The sequence below is a fragment of the Moschus berezovskii genome, chromosome 16 (assembly GCF_049115385.1).
Source record: "Moschus berezovskii isolate FMDL1 chromosome 16, NW_MosBer_1.0, whole genome shotgun sequence".
NCBI lineage: Eukaryota > Metazoa > Chordata > Mammalia > Artiodactyla > Moschidae > Moschus > Moschus berezovskii.
The window spans coordinates 32,798,708-32,817,484 of record NC_142475.1 but is presented as its reverse complement, the minus strand read 5'-3'; the positions used below and the strand labels follow the sequence as shown (position 1 = coordinate 32,817,484).

The window sequence follows — 18,777 nt, the reverse complement described above, 5'->3', positions numbered from 1 at the left end:
GATGTTTTCAGAGTCTTCCAAAAATGGCACTAATTTTTATGGTTCGACATGATAGTAATTCATGCTTTGTTCTAGTTTTAGATTATAAAAATGGGCTATAGTCTTTACTTTAGGGAGAGTCTTTCCTTCAAGGAGAGTCTTTCCTTCAAGGAGAGTCTTTCCTTCAAGGAGAGTCTTTCCTGTGTCTTGGATGAGGATTTGATTTTATGCTAAACTGGACCAGAATTGGGTCACACTGGTGGGTACAGAGATATACTACCAAAAAGCAACATAATGCAAATGAAACTTTGAAAATAAAATTTTACATCGATTCAGAAAGAAGTCAATGTGATTGTAAGTACTAGGAATACCAGAATGACCTTGGTGTGGACCAGTAAAGCATTCCTTCTTGTATTTAAGGAAAATGGCAATTTATGAAAGCATTTAGTAGTAATTTAGATTTCTACTTTTATTAAAAATGGCATATATACCTTTTTGATCTGCCCTCTGTATTAGCTTATGGCATATGTGAGATGAAAAAAAAATCCACCATTTGAAATAGAATGAAATGCAGAACGGACGCTTAAATAGTGTATTCATTTCATTTTAGCAATTTTAGTATAGTTGACACTGACGATCAGCTTGTGAAAGTGTATTAGTTTCTGTTACAGTCTGAAGATTTTTATTGTATTATTAGGCCAGGGATTTCAAAACATATTAGGTTCAATATTAACCTTCTTCAGGAATGATTAGAAGAAGTACCAGAGAACTAATGAAATTGCATCACACTTTATTTGACCTCCTCAGTCCCTGAAAATATCAGTTATTTTTAATCAACTCAGTAGTTATAACACATTTGTTCTAGACCTGTCTTTTGACCTAGTGCCAATTAAGAAAGGCAGGCAAAGGGGTTATATATAAGTAGTGAATATATTTTACAATGCTCATAAGAGGGATCAGAAGAGAAATTTCCACGTCCTTTTAAAATGTCAGAATGGCAGTCTTATCACTTTAAGGGAGAAATAAAGAAGATATAAAAAATCCAGTTTCATCTTTGGAAAGCTCTCTTAAAAATTCCATCTTACTTTGTGAATTTCCACAAATAGAATGATTTCTGTGGCGTAGCAAATTAAGCCAACATAGTTATTATGCATGAAAGCTACATGCTTTGAACTGCTGTCTTATTAAAGATCATTTCACTGTCTTATGTCAGATACACTCTTCTGTCAAACTATGATTGGAAAGCAAATACGTGTCTTAGATAAAAGGGTTAGAAGTGAATAATGTTAGTATGTGAAATGGTGTTTTACAATTAGCGAGGAATATGATGTTAATACCTGGATTTCCGGTCAGAGTTTCAGTTTGTTCACTCTAGGGACAACTTCTAAGGAAAGCTGATCCTGGCTGTCAGGAAGGCTCTGAAACCAAGATTAGTAAGGGCCTATAGTTTGGAAGAATTCAGATTTTTAAACACACTTCCATTTCCCCCAAACAGTTATTTGTTAGGTTCCTAGTTATTTATAGTAAAGTTTATGTTTGGGTAGAATGAGCTGGACACTTTTCCTGGGCAGTGATTTTAGAAATAAAACAGATGTGGGAGCTATCTGAGTTTCAACTAATAGAAAGAGAAATAAAACAGCTGATCCTAGACTCTGCTGTCTCCTAAATCCTTGCGGCAGTGGCCAGTAAAGAAGACAGAAATTGTAGGAGATCCCATGCGAGGAGATAATCTTGTTAAAATCATTTTTTTTCCCTCCCAAAGGGAAATAATATGGTTAAAAATAGGAAACAGTGATCTATGGAAAAAGTGGATGATCCTTTCAAAGAAATGCTTGGAGAGAGAAACCAGCCTAAAGAGAGTTAACTTTCTTCAGTTTGGGAAAAGGCCACTGAATGTACTTTAGGCCAAATGCTAATCTTGAATACTTCATACACACACCAGATGTTGATGCAGAAACATGTCTGAAGATAAATAACTTATTAAAATTTTTATGCTGAAATAAATATCAGATAGCTTCCCTGTATTCACAAATTGAATAAAAGCACATCTGAACCCTGCCCCCCTCACCCCGCTTTTCATCCACATATGTTTGTGTCGCTGAAATGCTGTTTGAGAGGTTCTTTCCTTGGCACGTGAACTGTGTGGAGACTAAAAGCTGTAGGAAGTAATATGCTGACTGTAGAATTTCTTTAATGCAGTTTTGTCAGAAGTTGATAGCAAATTAATGGCTTGTGTGTATTCTGATAGAAAGATGTTGATAAATACGAGGATTACAGACAAATAGTCATTTCATTCCAGGAATTATTAATGTCAATCTGTAAATTAAGCCAGTTGAAGTAATAGATGAGTGATTCATTCATCTTTTTCAATTAACTTTTTCTTTTTTTTTTTTAACATTCAGGACAGTTGGTGGTTAATGAGAGATTTATGACATTTTAGGCCAAGAAAAAAGGAACAGAAGCCAAAAATAGAGGACTTAAGAACTCTGTGACTTTGATCTATATTTTGGTTTGACATGGATGGTTTTAAATAATATGAACTGACCTGAGTGCAAGCATGATATATAGGGTTGGGGAAAAAGATGTAATTGAAACAAATTTGAAGATTTCTAGTTTCAAGTTCAGATTGTTTGACATCTATTTGGCTTTAATAATTGAAGTTTGGACGTGTTTGTAACTGACCGTATCCACTTCTGTGTAAATTTTATTATACATCATGAAGTCAAAGAATTACAGATTTGTAAAAAAAAAAAAAAAAGAAATGTCAAATAACAATGTCTTTTTCTCCTTAATAATCGAAAAATCTCCAGCCAGATAATGGAGATCATTTCAAAGGTTCATCATAAAATCAGGACAGGCATTTCTGAACCTGTTGAATTGAGATCCCTTCTGCTCCCCACCCCTCCCACACCGTGAGGTAGCATGCCCAACCCTGAAATCAGAAGAAAAATATTGATCTTTTCCAAGAAGAGACAAGGAAAGATATAATGGCTAGCTTAAGACTCATGGACTTGACCAGGATGTTATCTTCTCAATTTTAAAATTTCCCCTGCATGTTTTATTGATTATTATGTTTACATTTTTAAAAATAATGAATGTAACATGGTGGGTAAACCCTTTATATAATTTTTGCTACCTGTGTTCAGCCTTTGAGGCTCACCAATAATAGGAGAAGAGATTGAGTTCTTCTAAAAGTAATTACAGCCTCTTTCTTTTTAATCTGCTTTATTATGCTTATATTTAAACCATTGCTGAGTGGAGGCCTGAGTTGTTAAACACGGACGTTACTGTTTCATTGGGGCTTAATGTGCGGTGCATTAGGGTGTTTGCGTCATCTTTATGGGGGAGCTCTTAGCCCTCAGATCAGGTTATAAAAGTCAGAGTCCTGTCAAGTTGTGCTTCCCACGGGAAAGTGTTTAAGCTAGCTCAAGTTTATAAATGCTCATGATGTATATGTTGCCTTTGCATATTAGGAAACCTTCCCTGTTATTCTGCATTATTCAGACCTCTAAGAAGGGAGCTACAGGATGCCAGCTATTAAATTCATTTTAACCCTGAATGAAATTTTTAAAGTTAGCAGAAGAATCTCAGTCACTGTCTTGTGTTTGAGCTAGGAACACTACATTTCTGTTTTATAAATATATTGTTAGCAGAGTTACACAATATGTCATGTTAGAAGCAAGAAGAACAGATTTTCAAGCTAGGAAGTCATCTTTTGTATTTGTATTTTCAACATATTTAACTCTGTGAGCTTTATAGATTCTTAACATGTTCCCATACACTCCTTTGAACAGGGGATTACAGTTTGGTCTGGGAAAAAAGAAAAATCCAGAGAACATTCATCTTATTTTGGTCGATTTTGACTTTTCTTGAATTTTAACCTCCAAATATTTATTTATTTGCCTTCTGTTTCCTTTGATATGGAGCAGGAGGGAAGTTGTGGAGCTTAGGAGGTTCTCTTGCTTTGTTTCTCTGAGTTGAGAACAATTTTATTAAAAAAAAACAAAACTGGTTAATGAGACGAGTCACTTCGGATTCTCTCTATAGTACAGAGTGTTTGGTCTGTGAAGCCATACTTATTTTTCAGGACTGTGTCTCTTTAACAAGTAATAAAGTGTGCAAAATAAAACATATGCTCAACCTATGGCCATAAAAGCAAAGCAAAGTTCTGGCATTTACCAGGTTATTTTCATCATGAAGATAGCTGAACTGGATAATGTAGCCACCCAGGTGGAATAGAATAGTTTGACTATTTTCACTAATCCTTTTACCTGCATGATGGTTATATCTCCATTGGGCTTTGTTACAGGAGGGTCAGCCTGATAAATGTCAATCCTTCTTGGATTTTCAGTTTATTTGTTATCCTTCGGAGAACATGTATCACTTTCTTGAATATCGGTATTTCTCTCTAGGCAGAATGTTTAGAAGAAGGAATCATGGCTATCTGTGCATTCAATCAAATTTAGCATTATTCGACTCTTAATAAAAATTTTATCCCCGAATGGCACGTTCTGCTAGCCATATCAAGTCAGCAGATTATTCACTGTTTTTATTTCTTGGGTCATTGTAATTACAGCATACACACAGCTGTTGGAGACACAGATACATATGGAGTGTACTAACCCCAGGAAAGTTGGGAGAAGGAGACTGGTTCTCTTTCATTTTCTGATTTCCTTTATGGAGTCTGTTTCTGAGAATCATTAGCCTGTAGACCTCTTGAATTCTTCATGATAGGATTCTAAAGCTTAAAGTCAGTGTTAAGCATGTTCAGGACATTGAAGAAGACCTTGTTTAATTTTAATTGAAAATCAAATGTAAAAGTTATTTTTCTGTATTACTTTAAACCAATCCTTCTTTTATTTTTATTAGCTTATATAATCAAAGCTACATGTATGTCCTGTTTTTCCCCCAATTTTGGATTCAGTCCTAATAATAGCTTGCATTTATTAAGGGTTTCTTATATGTGCATATAGACCTAAGCTCTGTACATGTATTAAATAACTCATCTTCAGAAAAAACCCCTGCAGTTGACACTACCATTATGTCCATTTTAGAAAAGGAGGGAGTAAGCATATAGGAAAGTAACCTGCCCAAGTTCACAGAGTTGTGGAAGTGGGTCAGTGGGATGTAAACCAGGGTATGTATATAGGCTACAGAAAACTATCTTCACAACCATTATGATACAAGGCCTTCTCAATTTTAAGACTGAGTTTGCTCCAACTGGAAAAGCAAACAGGCCAAGGGAGGAGATATAAGATGCTACACTCGGTCTGTTTGATGCATATTCTCTGAGTCACATTGAATTTGGGGGCTTCAGCGATTTTGCGGGACTTTGAATTTGGGGACTTTGTGATGGTCTCTTATCGAGTCTCTGTAGTGTGATGCTGCTTTATTTGAACTTACTAGCTTATAGTTGAAATCATTGAAAAGATAATGAGTCTTGCTGATATGTCTTTTTTCAATTACTGTGATTCATTTTCACTGGTACTTTGGCTACAGAAAATACTTCTGATAGAGTGTGTAAGGGCCAAATTTTGATTTCATCAATTAAGGATGCAAGTCTTTTATCCCCATATTTAGGGACACTTTGTCCATGTATTTGATTTACTTCATATTCCCCTTGTTTGAAGGACTTATTTTTAGGAGTTTATGAGTTAATAGATGATCTCAGAGTTCTATTCCCCTCTTCTGGTTATGAGGCACAATTTAGGTTGGTTTTTCTATGAAGATTCAATGTTAAGGAGGTGCACCCAGTTTCCATATATTTTTAAAGCTGTGTAATTAGGTTTTATTCTTTGCCTAAAAGTAAGTATAGGAATGGGTGTGGAGGCAGAGACACTCAGAATGCACTTAGCATGTCTAATTTGTGTCATTCCCCATCATGTGCTCAGAGCTGTGTGAAGTGTCTGGATCCTAAAAGCAAAGTAAGTTGGGGCTACCGTGAGGAAATTAGGAATTCTACTTGTCCAGCATTGCTCCTTTAATATTTAGATGACCTGTTGATATCAAAGAACACATGCATTCTTTCATGTGTCCAGTAACATATGGGGAATCTTATAATAAACAGTAGCTTATTCTAAGACCTGTTTTTCCAGCTGATGGGCAGGTAGCTCCACCTCAGTATTCCATCTGGCATCTCAAAGTCAACACATGTAGAAGTAAAGTTGTTAGCTGCTTCCCTGAAGCAACTTTGTGTTCCTCTCCTTTTTTTCTAGGTTCCTATTTTCAAGTCAGTCAGGCTGGAAATGTCAGTTGCCTTGGATGTCTTCCTGATTTGTATCTCTCCAAACAATGGAACGATTTGTCCTGTCTTTCTTCTTTATTTCTTCGCCGGCTCCACCCTTAATGTTTTCTTAGCACATTCTTAATGGTTTATTTGCTTATTATTTTCTTTCTCATTCTGTTTCCTTCTGTTCTTTCCCCTTCTCCACTCCTGCCTCCTTCTCTCCTCTCCTTTTCCTGTTTCCTTCTGTTCTTTTTCCTCTTTCCTTCCTCTTTCTCTATCCTTCCTTTCCTCCATCTCTTCTCATACCATTCCTTCTCCCCTCCCTCCCTTCCTTCCCTTCTTTAATCTTTAAAAATTCCACTTAGCAGTCTTCCTGTGTTTTGTAGAGTCTAAAAAGCAATAGACTATTTAAATTATCCTTGCATAATTAAATTTTCTATAAATGTTTATTGAACATTATTTTAAGTATACTTGTACAATTCAATGTAGACTCTCCATCAAGACATCACTTTTCCAAATTCTCTCTCACCCCCAAAATTCCTCCATGTTTCCTGAGAGCAGCGTGCACTGTATCATCCTCGTTTTTATGTTTTAACTCATTTTGTTTCCTGCACCTGAAAAGCCTTTCTGAGATCACCACCTTTGAAGTCTCACCCCAAATGCCAACTTACCTGTCCACAGCTCAGTTGTCACCTTCTTTCAGAAACCTTTGCAGGCCAGTCAGGGTAAGTTAGGTGCTTTTCCTCTGTGTGATCATGGAACGTGGTACATCTCTGAGCAGAAGTACATATTCCATTGTTGTCATTTATTTAGCTGGGAACTTTCTGCACTGAAATGCAGATACGTTGGGGGTTTGGGATTTTGTCATTTCTTTGAGTCTTTTCAGTGCTTGGCATGTAGTAGGCATGCCACGAATCACCATTCCTTGAAGGAAGGATGTTCCACCTTGATTCAGCTCTCATTTCCCATTAAGACCCTCTTTAGAACAAACACGCCATTAATATTTATCTCCATTCTGAGCCAGCAGTGATGGCAAATCAGATGCAGGAGAGGAGTGTTATGGATAATGGACTCAGCCTTATCATCCACTTACACTGCATTTTCAGTTTTCTTTTGCATATTTTCTCCTAAGAGATTATCTTCTAAATTAGTGAGACTGACTTTAAGGTTTACTGGTTTTCTATCTCTCCAAATACCAAATAACCATAGAAAATTAGATTGATATTATGCTGAGTAAAATGAGAAAACCACTTTAAGATAGACTATTACTGTAATCCAAAAAGTTTATTATAAAAATGTAGATAATTAAGAATGGGAAGTATTTTACCCTTATATTTGCCCCTTCTCCCAATTTAAGTTATGGATCCACTCCCCGACCCCACCCCTGCCCAAATAGTTGACTTTTGTAAATCCAAATGACAAGGTTGTTTATGGGATTTATTCTGGCTATATATATATATATATGAGATATATATATATATATATATATATATATAATGTGATATATGATAACATGAGACTGAGCTGATTGCCATTTAATTAGGTTTGCTATTGAAATTTTAAATATTTCCATCAAAGATACATCATTGAAACACACTCTATATTCTGCAGTGTTTTTTTCAAGCACTGTACAACACAGACACCCCCAATACAGATTAGCACTTTGATCCTGAATTTAGTTATTTTCAGCCACGATGGGCCCTGACAGATTTCTTCACATTATTTTTGAGTTTAGTATTTGAACAGTGATTTTTAACAACTTAACTTTTTATTGTCAAGAATTTACTTTTTTGATGATCAACCAGTAACCTCAAGTTCTTTTAAATTAGTTACCTTCCTAACTGTTTCTGTTGCTATCAATTACAGTACTTGAACCACATCTGAGGAAAAGTTTGTATTTAGTTCAAACAACTCTTTGTTCCATTGAAAATAAGTACATTTACTAAAGTGTTATTTTAAGAGTTCTGAGGCTTTAAAAGATCCTTTCCTTTGACATGTTCCTTTAGATAGGATTCTTACTAGTTTTTGTTCCATATGATTAGAAGGAAAGAACTAAATTGAGGTTAAAGACCTTGAAAAAAAGCCAACCTTTTATATTTTTAACTTCTGTAGTGAAACATTTTTGTGAAAAGCCATATGTATATAAATTATAAATGAAAGATGTGGAACAAACTATATGGAAGGAAGAGTTTTTAGAACTGAAGTTAAAATAGAATAAAAAGACGTCATAGTCCTCAATCAGTAAAAAACAACTTATAATAAAATCTGTTCTTTTTCATGCCTTAACAGGTATCTGGGGTGTTTCTGTATAACTCCAGTTCACAAGTGAATGACTCCATAATCTGTTTGTTTTGGGGTGAAAGATGCAATTTGTCTCATTCTTTGAAGAAGCCCATTTGTCACGTTGAGTTAATGACAATAAGGCTGTGAATTACTGTAGCCCCCATATCCCAAGTAGGTGGGAGATTTCATATCTCCAGTAACTAGTTCATTCACTCAACCAAAGTGTATCCTGCTCCTGCTTACTTCCGAAGACGAATGAGATACCATTCATTCGGTCCGGTCCAAAAAGGAATGTAAATGAAAACATTAGCTTAGTAACAACAGAATTGAGCTTTTCTGTTTACAGTTAAGAATACTAGCAGTGACAAGTATTTGAGTTTGACTTTACTACTTCCCCTTCTATTTAGTCTTTTCAACTGGCCGGCGAAATTCATGGGATAGTTCATTTTATTAAATAATAGTTTCATTCATGTGAACAGTACTGTAGAGTGTGCTGTCTGACATGGTATTCACCAGCTACATGTAGCTATTTAAATTACAGTTAATTAAATTTATGAAAAAGTCATTAAAACAACATAAATTAAAAAAATATCAGTTCTTCATTTGCACTAGGTCTGTTTCAAGTGCTTAATAACCACATGTGGCTAGTGCCTGCCGTGTTCAACAGGATAGACAACTACAGAACATTCCCATTAGCTCAAGGAATTCTGGACTGATCTAGACTTTGCAAATAACTTTCAAGTGCATTCTGTCACTTGATCCTCATAATAATCCTGAAAAGTGGCAAGGCATACAGTATTCTTTATACCCTTAAAGATGAGGAAACTGAGATTCCAGAAGGTTAAATAATGTGTCTTTTCACAGAATTTGACTTGAGACTTCCCTTGAGAGCAAACAAATGCAAGTAAAGATAAACACAAATGAATAAAATATTTTCTCTACAAATTTTTATCATAAAATATAAGTATTTTTTAAAAACAGCTTTTAAAAAATTAATTGATTTAGTTCTGGCTACGCTGAGCCTTTGTTGCTGCACTGGCTTTTCTCTAGTTGCAGTGAGCAGGGGTACTTACACTTCTCATGGCAGTGACGTCTCTCGTTTCTGAGCAGGGTCTCTAGGGCATGCAGGCTTCAGTAGTGGCGCGCAGGCTTCAGTAGTGGTGGCCAGGCTTAGTTGCGCCAAGGTACGTGGGAGCTTCCCAGATCAGGGATCACACCTGTGTCTCCTGTGTTGGCCAGCAGATTCTTTTCCACTGAGCCTTCAGGGAAGCCCCCAATATAGGTAATTTAAAAACAGAGGTGTGGTCTAGTTTGTTTACTTCTATAACCTGATCTCTATTGCAGAGATTAGGTGTCAGTTTTGGCCCAAACAGAATTTTCAGTTTAAAAGGAATTTTAAAATGTGGATATCTGTATGTAAGGCATTTCCTGATTAATGGATTTTTATTAGAGTTCTGGTTAGCAAAAGAAGAAACATTGAAGTTTATACTCTTTATTCTGCTGTGATCTCTTTTTAGTATAGTCATAGCTAGGGAATAAGTTTTTTTCTATCCCAATGGCTGGGTTCAACCGCTTGGAAAGTTGGAAATAGTTCTCTGAAAGTGTAGGTGCTGTTTCCTGGCAATAAGATTAAATAAACTTTTGCTGCAAAACATTGATTTTGCATTAACTGTTCTTGCTGTGTATTGGGGTTTAATCTAGAAAAGAATTGTTTTAAGTCAACATTTGTGAGTCATGAAATTAAATAGACATGGTCGATAGTCTTAAGTATGGTGTCCTAAAATAAGAAATTATATTTTATTTCCGAATGACAGTTAAATGATACACATCAGTCATATTTTGCCACATTTCTTATAATGTATAAAAATGGCCACAAATGTAACCTTAAAACCTTCTTTTTGAAACAGAAAAGAAATAGAACACTGAGTAATTATGTTTACTAAAGTTGACTTTCATAATGTATAGGATACGTAATTCCAATAGTGTATTAACTTTTAATAATATGTAATACTAATGTGATTAACTGCTGTTTACCAGGAAGGCAAATAGATAATCCATATATGTCAGTATTGTTGTTGTTTTCATTAAATAAGATCCTTGTGTTATTGGTTGTTTGAAGGACAGTGAATAATATGAAGGCAGTTTTTAGCATAAAGTATATAACCATTCGGAGAAGGCAATGGCACCCCACTCCAGTACTCTTGCCTGGAAAATCCCATGGATGGAGAAGCCTGGTAGGCTGCAGTCTGTGGGGTTGCTAAGAGTCGGATACGACTGAAGTGACTTAGCAGCAGCAGCGGCAATAGCATATAACCATTAAAAGCATCCTAAATAATGGAGTTCTCTCAGTAGCTCAGTGCATATAGAATCCAGCTGCCATTTGGGGGACACAGGTTTGATCCCCTGGATTGGGATGATCCCCTGGAGTAGGGCATGGCAACCCATTCCAGTATTCTCGCCTGGAGAATCCCATGGACAGAGGAACCTGGCGGGCTATTGTCCATAGGGTCGCAAAGAGTCTGACCTGACTGAAGCAACTGAGCATACCTGCACACTGTTTAGACACATAGACACTACCAGCTCAAAAAATTTAATACAGTTTTCACAGTAGTTTAATTAATTCTAGACCAAAAAGTTTAACTGGCAGTTTTTGGTATGAAATGTCCTGTTCAACAGATAGTAGTCTTTCTTAGCATGGATTTTCCGACTCTTAAAGTTGATGTCAGCTACTGAAAGAGATATTGTGATGCTTCATAGTCATTTTAATTCATTTCAAAATCTTAACTTTAGGGCTTTCTTAACACTGTATGAGCTCCTGCTCAGCCCTTGCAGTGTGGACATGAAACATGAGGCTTGAAGATTGCAAAATCAAAGAAATAGTGATGATGTGTCGTGGTTTCTCAGGAATCCTTGTTCTACAAGCAATATTTCAAAACATTTTCTGTTAGGGAAACTCGGCAACTCTGAAGAATCATGGTAGCTCAGAGAAGCATATTTCCATCTTTAGAGCTTGTACGCTGGCTTTCTTTGCCTACATTAGAGAAGATGGGAATAGTTCTGAATTTGTGCCTTTTGATTCAAGTTGAAGTTCATGAACCAAGTACCTGAGTAGGTGGCATGCCATTGAAAGGTTTCATTTTGTTTTTGAAAGCAAGGTTCTTCTTATTTCTAATGAATTAGAAAATGGAGGAATTTTACAGTGTTATGCATTACATTTCACTGCAAGTTTTACTTGCTTTGGTTTCTAAAATGCTAGTTAGAGTGGTGATTAGACTTATCTTGTGTGGTCTGGCCCTGACATCTTTTACAGCAGTGATTAATTGTCAGGTTGCTGCCTGGGAGGGTGCCCCCAGTCTTGCCCTTCTGATTAGATGCTGCTCTGCTGTCAACAGACTGCAATCTGGGGGTTTGCCATGGTAAATTTAGACATTGTCTAAAGTGAAACATTGTCATCTTCGATTAAGGACTGTAGGAGTCCTTTGTAATTTATTATCTTAATGTACAGTAAATGTTGAGCCATTGGTGTGTTCATGCACATTTTCTCAAACTGTAATATTGGAAGTAAGTTTAAAGGTTGCCGCCCGGGAGGAAGCTGTTGACCAGAGAGGTGAAGTCATTCTATCCAGGTCACACTCCTCTTTAAGTGGCAGAATGGACTTCTGTCTTGGTCCTGTACAGTAGTGTACAGCCATGTCTCTCAGTGTGCTAAAGGAATATTATTTGCATGTTAAGTAGAATCTTTTAAATGATTTTGAGATGCTTGAGACTTTTTCTCATGGAGTGAATTGGATATGAGCAGTGATCACACATGTCATTTTTGAGCAGCTGTGAAAGAAGGAAGAACACAATTATGCCACGTGCTTAATCTGTTACATCTGGTTGCTGGAAAATTTTAAAAAATTCCCCTGATTGTTAAAAAAGGAAATTTCTCCCCCTTTGGACCAGTTCTGTCAAAACTCTTTCAAACCATGAATTTTGACTGCTGGGTGCTGGCACTCACCAGCACTAGTTGAGCTGTCTGGTGTGGTGTCCCCACAGAAGAGTTTTATATAAAATGCCCTTTGAAGGCTGTGGTTGCCCTAGCACTATATACAATTTTTAAATTTTGGATAGGAAACCAAGCTGTTGTGATTTTTATGGTGGAATTATTTTATTTTAGTCCTTGACTATCATCATGACCCGCTCATCAGAGCAGCTGAGTCTTTGCTATGAGACAGATCCTTCATCAAATAAGGCTCATGAAGCTTTTCTTCATTTTATTTGTTCTAGATTGGGAAACATTTTATTAAATTCCTTACCTTAGTCCTCCTTCACCAAGATTTCAAGCCCAGTGATTTCATTTTACTTTCAGTCTAACTGCATACTTGGGCTTTAACCATGAACCATTTGGTGTGGTCATTTAGCACTTTTATTTTACCCGAAAGATAGACTTCATCTTTGCAGCCTCATTGCCATAGGAACTGAACAGAGGATTTCCTTGGAGGGCGCCTGCATTGAGTAATCTCTGAGCAATTGCCGCTGGTTTTGACAGCAACCCTTAGCTTTGTGACAAGAAATCCCCAGTGATTCGGATGCTTTTGTGGTATTTGAAGGAGGCAGTCTTAAAACCTCTAATTGAAAGTCATCTTCTTAGTCTTTTGTTTAAAAGTATATATTATTAAATCCTTTGAATTTGTTATAGTACTTTTATTACTTACCTTCATCTGATACTTTGGCCAAAAATGTTTAGCATAATGAGCCTCTCAGAGAGTGGCTATTGAGTAATGAAGAGTGAATTTCTTTGGCTCTAATTATTCAAGTGATTTCATAATAAGCAGGAGCACTATTGTATTTTTTGATGTAGAATACCTGGCAGTGTCGCCTCCACCCGCCTCCAGAGAACACTGAATTAATGATACCTTTAAAGTAACATCCATGTCTTCTCTGCCAGGTCACTTCAGGTGGAACATTCATTGGCATTGGCCGGAAGACACCAGATTGCCAAGGAAACACCAAGTATTTCCGCTGTAAATTCTGCAATTTCACTTACATGGGCAACTCATCAACAGAACTAGAACAACATTTTCTTCAGACTCACCCGAACAAAATAAAAGCTTCTCTCCCCTCCTCTGAGGGTGCAAAACCTTCAGAGAAAAACTCTAACAAATCCATCCCAGCAGTCCGGTCTGGTGATGCTGGAGACCTGGGCAAATGGCAGGACAAGATCACAGTCAAGGCGGGAGATGACACACCCGTTGGTTACTCAGTGCCCATCAAGCCCCTTGACTCGAGACAAAATGGTACAGAGGCCACCAGTTACTACTGGTGTAAGTTTTGTAGCTTCAGCTGTGAGTCCTCAAGCTCATTGAAGCTGCTAGAACATTACAGCAAGCAGCATGGTGGAGCACAGTCAGGCGGCCTTAATCCAGAATTGAATGATAAGCTTTCCAGGGGCTCTGTCATTAATCAGAATGATCTAGCCAAAAGTGCAGAAGGGGAGCCAATGACCAAGGCAGACAAGGGCTCTAGTGGGGTGAAGAAGAAGGACTTCTCCAGCAAGGGAGCAGAGGATAATATGGTCACGAGCTACAACTGTCAGTTCTGTGACTTTCGATATTCCAAGAGCCATGGCCCTGACGTCATTGTGGTGGGTCCACTTCTTCGTCATTATCAACAGCTCCATAACATTCATAAGTGTACCATTAAACACTGTCCCTTCTGTCCCAGAGGCCTTTGCAGCCCAGAAAAGCACCTTGGAGAAATTACTTATCCATTCGCTTGTAGAAAAAGTAATTGTTCCCACTGTGCGCTCTTGCTTTTGCACTTGTCTCCTGGGGCGGCCGGAAGCTCGAGAGTCAAACACCAGTGCCACCAGTGCTCCTTCTCCACCCCCGACGTGGATGTGCTCCTCTTTCATTATGAGAGCATGCACGAATCCCAGGCATCAGATGTCAAACAGGAAGGCAACCACCTGCAAGGATCAGACGGGCAGCCGGCTGTCAAGGAAAGCAAAGAACACTCATGTACCAAATGTGATTTCATTACCCAGGTGGAAGAAGAGATTTCCCGACACTACAGGTAAGCCATGGGTGGCGGGGAGCGACATAGTCAGGAGAAAATGATAAGAAATTATCCAGAGGGCTGACCCAAGAATTGTAGGGAGTGATTGTGGTGACCGGGGGAAGTTATAGAACAAGATTATGTTCTATAAGATCATAGAACTGCAGATTTCAAATTGCTAGACTTGATAACCCTATATTTTAATTGGGTCACTTATTTCAGACTGTTTAGACTTATGTTTCATGCCTGTTTTATACCAGCTACTGAATATATTTTAAGATTCACAGTGATGCTGATGATGCTGATGGGTTTACCACAATTCGTTTATTGGCCCTTGCTAAGTGTGACCCCATATCCCATGATTTTTCATGGAGCAGCTTCCAAATGAAAGATGCCACCATAATGCATTCTATTCTCTGTTCCAGCTGGGAAACAATTCACTTGAGAACACATTGCTTGTTTTGCTTTTCAAATGAAATCAGACATTCTTCTAGCTTAAAAAAAATTAAGCAGCATCCTTGTTTTGCATACAGACGGTAGTCTGAAGGTGAGAATTGGGTTTCTCTACACTCTGAATGAGTAAAGCTGCTTAAGTGTTTCGAATTCTTAAATAGATGGAGGGTGTATTAATGTTTCCCTTCTTTCATCCTGTTCTCATTGTAGACATTAACTTTTCCAATTAATCTTTCGTGCTTTCTAGAGATGATTTAGAATTCATGTCTTTATTTAATTTATGTATTCATTCCTTAACTAACTTACTCCAAAAATATGCATATTGCCAAGGCATTGATTATAAAAGGGAAAAGAAGAAAAACATAGATGGCGCCCTTATGGAACTTATGGTTTAGTAGGGAAGATCTTAGCAGCTCATTGGAAGAGTGAAGAGTTTCAGAAAAGATGTAAGTGGAGACCACTGCTTTTGAATATAGTGACAATATAACCCAATGTGGTAAAGGAGGAAATGTCTCCTCTAGGAAGGGGCATTTAAACTGAGTTATAAGTAGGAATGAGTTCCACAAAATCTTTGTAGTATAGTGCATTCAGATATTACTTCCCAAGTACTGGGTATTTTCTTGTTATTGTGCTTCTAAGCATCAAAGTAGAGAGCTTTATTTACTATTTTCAAGAGCTTTTCCATATGCAGATTCAATATCCTAGTTATTTAGATCTAGTTATTTAGATGTTCACATCCCGAGATTTTGAATAGCTCCTCCCATTGGTTTATAAGTTCTGTGTTCGTACCAGTTGTGTATGTTTTCTCAGTCACCAGTAATGAAGCCATGTATGTCCAACAATAGGCTAATAATGTTAGATGTTAATTTGAAGGGCATCCTAATGTTCACAGTGCATCTCAATGTTCAGAAAACACTTCCTTGAGATTTACACTGTTTAATTTATAAGGTCAGCCCTGGGAAAGACACAGTCCTGCAATCAAATATGTGTTCACACTTGCAGTGAGTGTTTTTGGCTCTTTTGATGTTAGCTGCATGCTAATTTATTTCTGGGGCAGGCAGACATTAGCTTTCTTCCCAGCCCTGTTAGTATATATACTGTGCATATACATTTCTTAAGTGATACAAAAATTAGATAACATTCTTTTTTTTCTTTTAAGGAGGAGGCTTTTTTTCAATCATGAAGATATTAGCTAATACATACACAAACACACACACAGATATATGTAGATACCTGATCCCTTGAATGAGTGACTTTTTTTGAGGAAGGTGAGGCCACTGCTTGAAAACTTGGCTGGAAAAATAGAGATTCCATGTTTTGGTTAAACAGACAAAAATCTCCTAAGAAATAAAATATGAATAAAAATATTGAATAATCTGAGTTTAGTTAGTATTCAGTAATGAAAGTGAGCTCCAGAGACTAGTCTCTGGTTTGTTCACTGTTGTCTCTGCACGATTTAGCGTAGTGCCCGGAGGAGTGATAGGTACTCACTGAGTATTTAAATAGATGAAATCCCAGTGAGATTTTGCCTTCACAGTAGTTATGAATAAGTAAAAATCTCCATAGTGAGCTTTAATTTAATCTTTGATTATTGAATGGTCTTGGAACCTTTTTGAGGACTCACAAAATGATACTATATTTTGAATGTAAATCAGCCTCTCAGCATTTTATTAGATTAAAACAAAATTAGCACCCCTTGTCTCTAAAACAGTACAATACTCTTGCACTTAATTTTAAAACCTAATGTAGTTTGAGTGATCCTAGGTCCTTCAGGGTGCTGTTAGTTTATCTCTAATCAGAGTTCTTACAGAAATATTCTAAACTTGGAGACTTACAGTTTCAGGAGTCACAGCTCAGTAAGAAGCATAAAGAGAGAAAAAACAAACAAATAAAAAGAAGTATAAAGAAACTCTACTGAAAGTTGAACATTGGAGGCGCCAGGGATATAAAAGGAAGTAGTCACATGAATGTTGAAAATGTTATCTGCTATCAAAGCACTTTCCCAAAATGCCAATTTTGAAGATACTATAAGAGGAGACAAGTTTACCACATCACGACAGTTTCTAGTTAAATTTTTATTTATTCATATTATTCATGTTGGGAAACTTGTACCATAATTCTGTTACTACTGTGGAATATTCTAGACTTTTGAGTACTTTATATACAAGACTTACCATGTAGTAAAAAGATAGCATAAATGAGAAGCTATACAATGTGTAAAATGATGTAGCTATGAAATAACTATAGCTGAGAAGCAAGAGAGTTGATTTTAAGCTTTCAGAGAAAAACCTCAGTGAGGATTTCATCCCACGGGCCTTTTCCCAAAGAACCAGGTTTAACCTGAGTTGAACTGTCAACATTATCCAGTTTGTAACTGAAATTTGACCAATTCTCCTTTCTTTATGTTTTATATTTACTTATGATCTCCCATACGTCACATCATAACAAAGTTATGTTCCACTCTTTGAATTTGTTTCTCATACTCCATTTCTTTTATTATATATTATTTCATTAACCAGCCTGCCCATTCTCTAATTGATTTATTTTCTTCTTCAGAATTTTCAGTGTTATAATTTAACGCTTCTGGTGTTATAGGAGGAGTATATCCTTACAAAGCAACTATACCAGATAAAACATACTTCTTAGTGACATGTTAGACTTCCATGAATTAGGAGAAGTTTCTGAAATTTTTCTTTTCTTCCCTTCACCTAAAGGGAGGTAAACCCAGTCTGGGGAGAGCAAACGGGCAATGCAAGTTTGTACAGAGGGCAAATACTGACATTGACATTGCAGTTATATTGAGACTAAGGCTGCGTTCACTGGCAGAGAGAGGGTATTGAATTCAAGGGTTTCACTGTCAGCTGGCATCATGAAGGTGACTAACGTGATTCCATATTACTACCTTCTTCTTGAGTCCTGTCAGAGGTAAACACAAATTTGTCTCTAGCAAGATACTCCAATTTTCACCTCCATGTTTTGGATGGCCTAAGATAAACCTCGTATGAGCTCCCCATTATAACAGTTCACTATATGAGCAAGGCTATAAATTGCTACATGTTAAATCTGTAGAAAATGCAAATAATAGCTTTAGATACCCAGAAACTTCTGATCAACACTTTTCAACAGAAAATAATAATTAATGAATGTTTAAATAAATGAAAATTACACTTATAAATTGATCAAGCTACATGAACCTATAAATAGCTAGGAATATTAAAAAAAGAAACAAAAGCATTTTTGAATGAACAATATAATTACTGAAGTTTAAATCATATGGATAGGAGAAGTAACAGATTGGCAAATGATGAGAGCAAATGAGTTAATCAGAAGTTAAAACTGGGCATATTAGCCAGAATACTTTAAAGGAGGGGAAAGGGATGGAAAGTATCAATGGTGGTTATTAAGATATGAAAATACAAGATGTTCTAACATGAATCTAATTAGAGTCCCAGAAGAAAATAATATCGAATGGAAGTCAGGCAATCAATATTTGTGGAGATAATGGCAGAGGAGTTTTTAACACTGATGAAAAACATAAATACAGATACAAAGTAGGATACCATATACTAAGTAGATATGTAGATCTTTCTTGACTTTTGATGGGTTTTGTTGTTGTTGTTCAGTCACTAAATTGTGTCTGACACTTTGGAACTCTGTGGACTCTAGCCCACCAGGCTCCTCTGCCCATGGGATTTCCCAAGGAAGAATATTGGAGTCGGTTGCCATTTCCTTCTCCTGGGGAATCTTCCCAACCCAGGGTTTGAACCTATGTTTCCTACATTGGCAGGTGGATTCTT

At 36.8% G+C, this 18,777-nt stretch overlaps 1 protein-coding gene across 15 annotated transcripts in view; it reads left to right on the top strand.

Annotated features, from left to right (window-relative positions):
- TRPS1 (transcriptional repressor GATA binding 1) overlaps positions 1-18,777 on the top strand; it is a 280,216-nt gene that overhangs the window by 56,478 nt on the left and 204,961 nt on the right. For all 15 annotated transcript variants that reach the window (XM_055432675.2, XM_055432666.2, XM_055432674.2 and 12 more), the window contains one exon: positions 13,419-14,545. In XM_055432675.2, the coding sequence (XP_055288650.2) occupies positions 13,419-14,545 (1,127 nt within the window). The remainder of the gene's footprint in view (positions 1-13,418; positions 14,546-18,777) is intronic.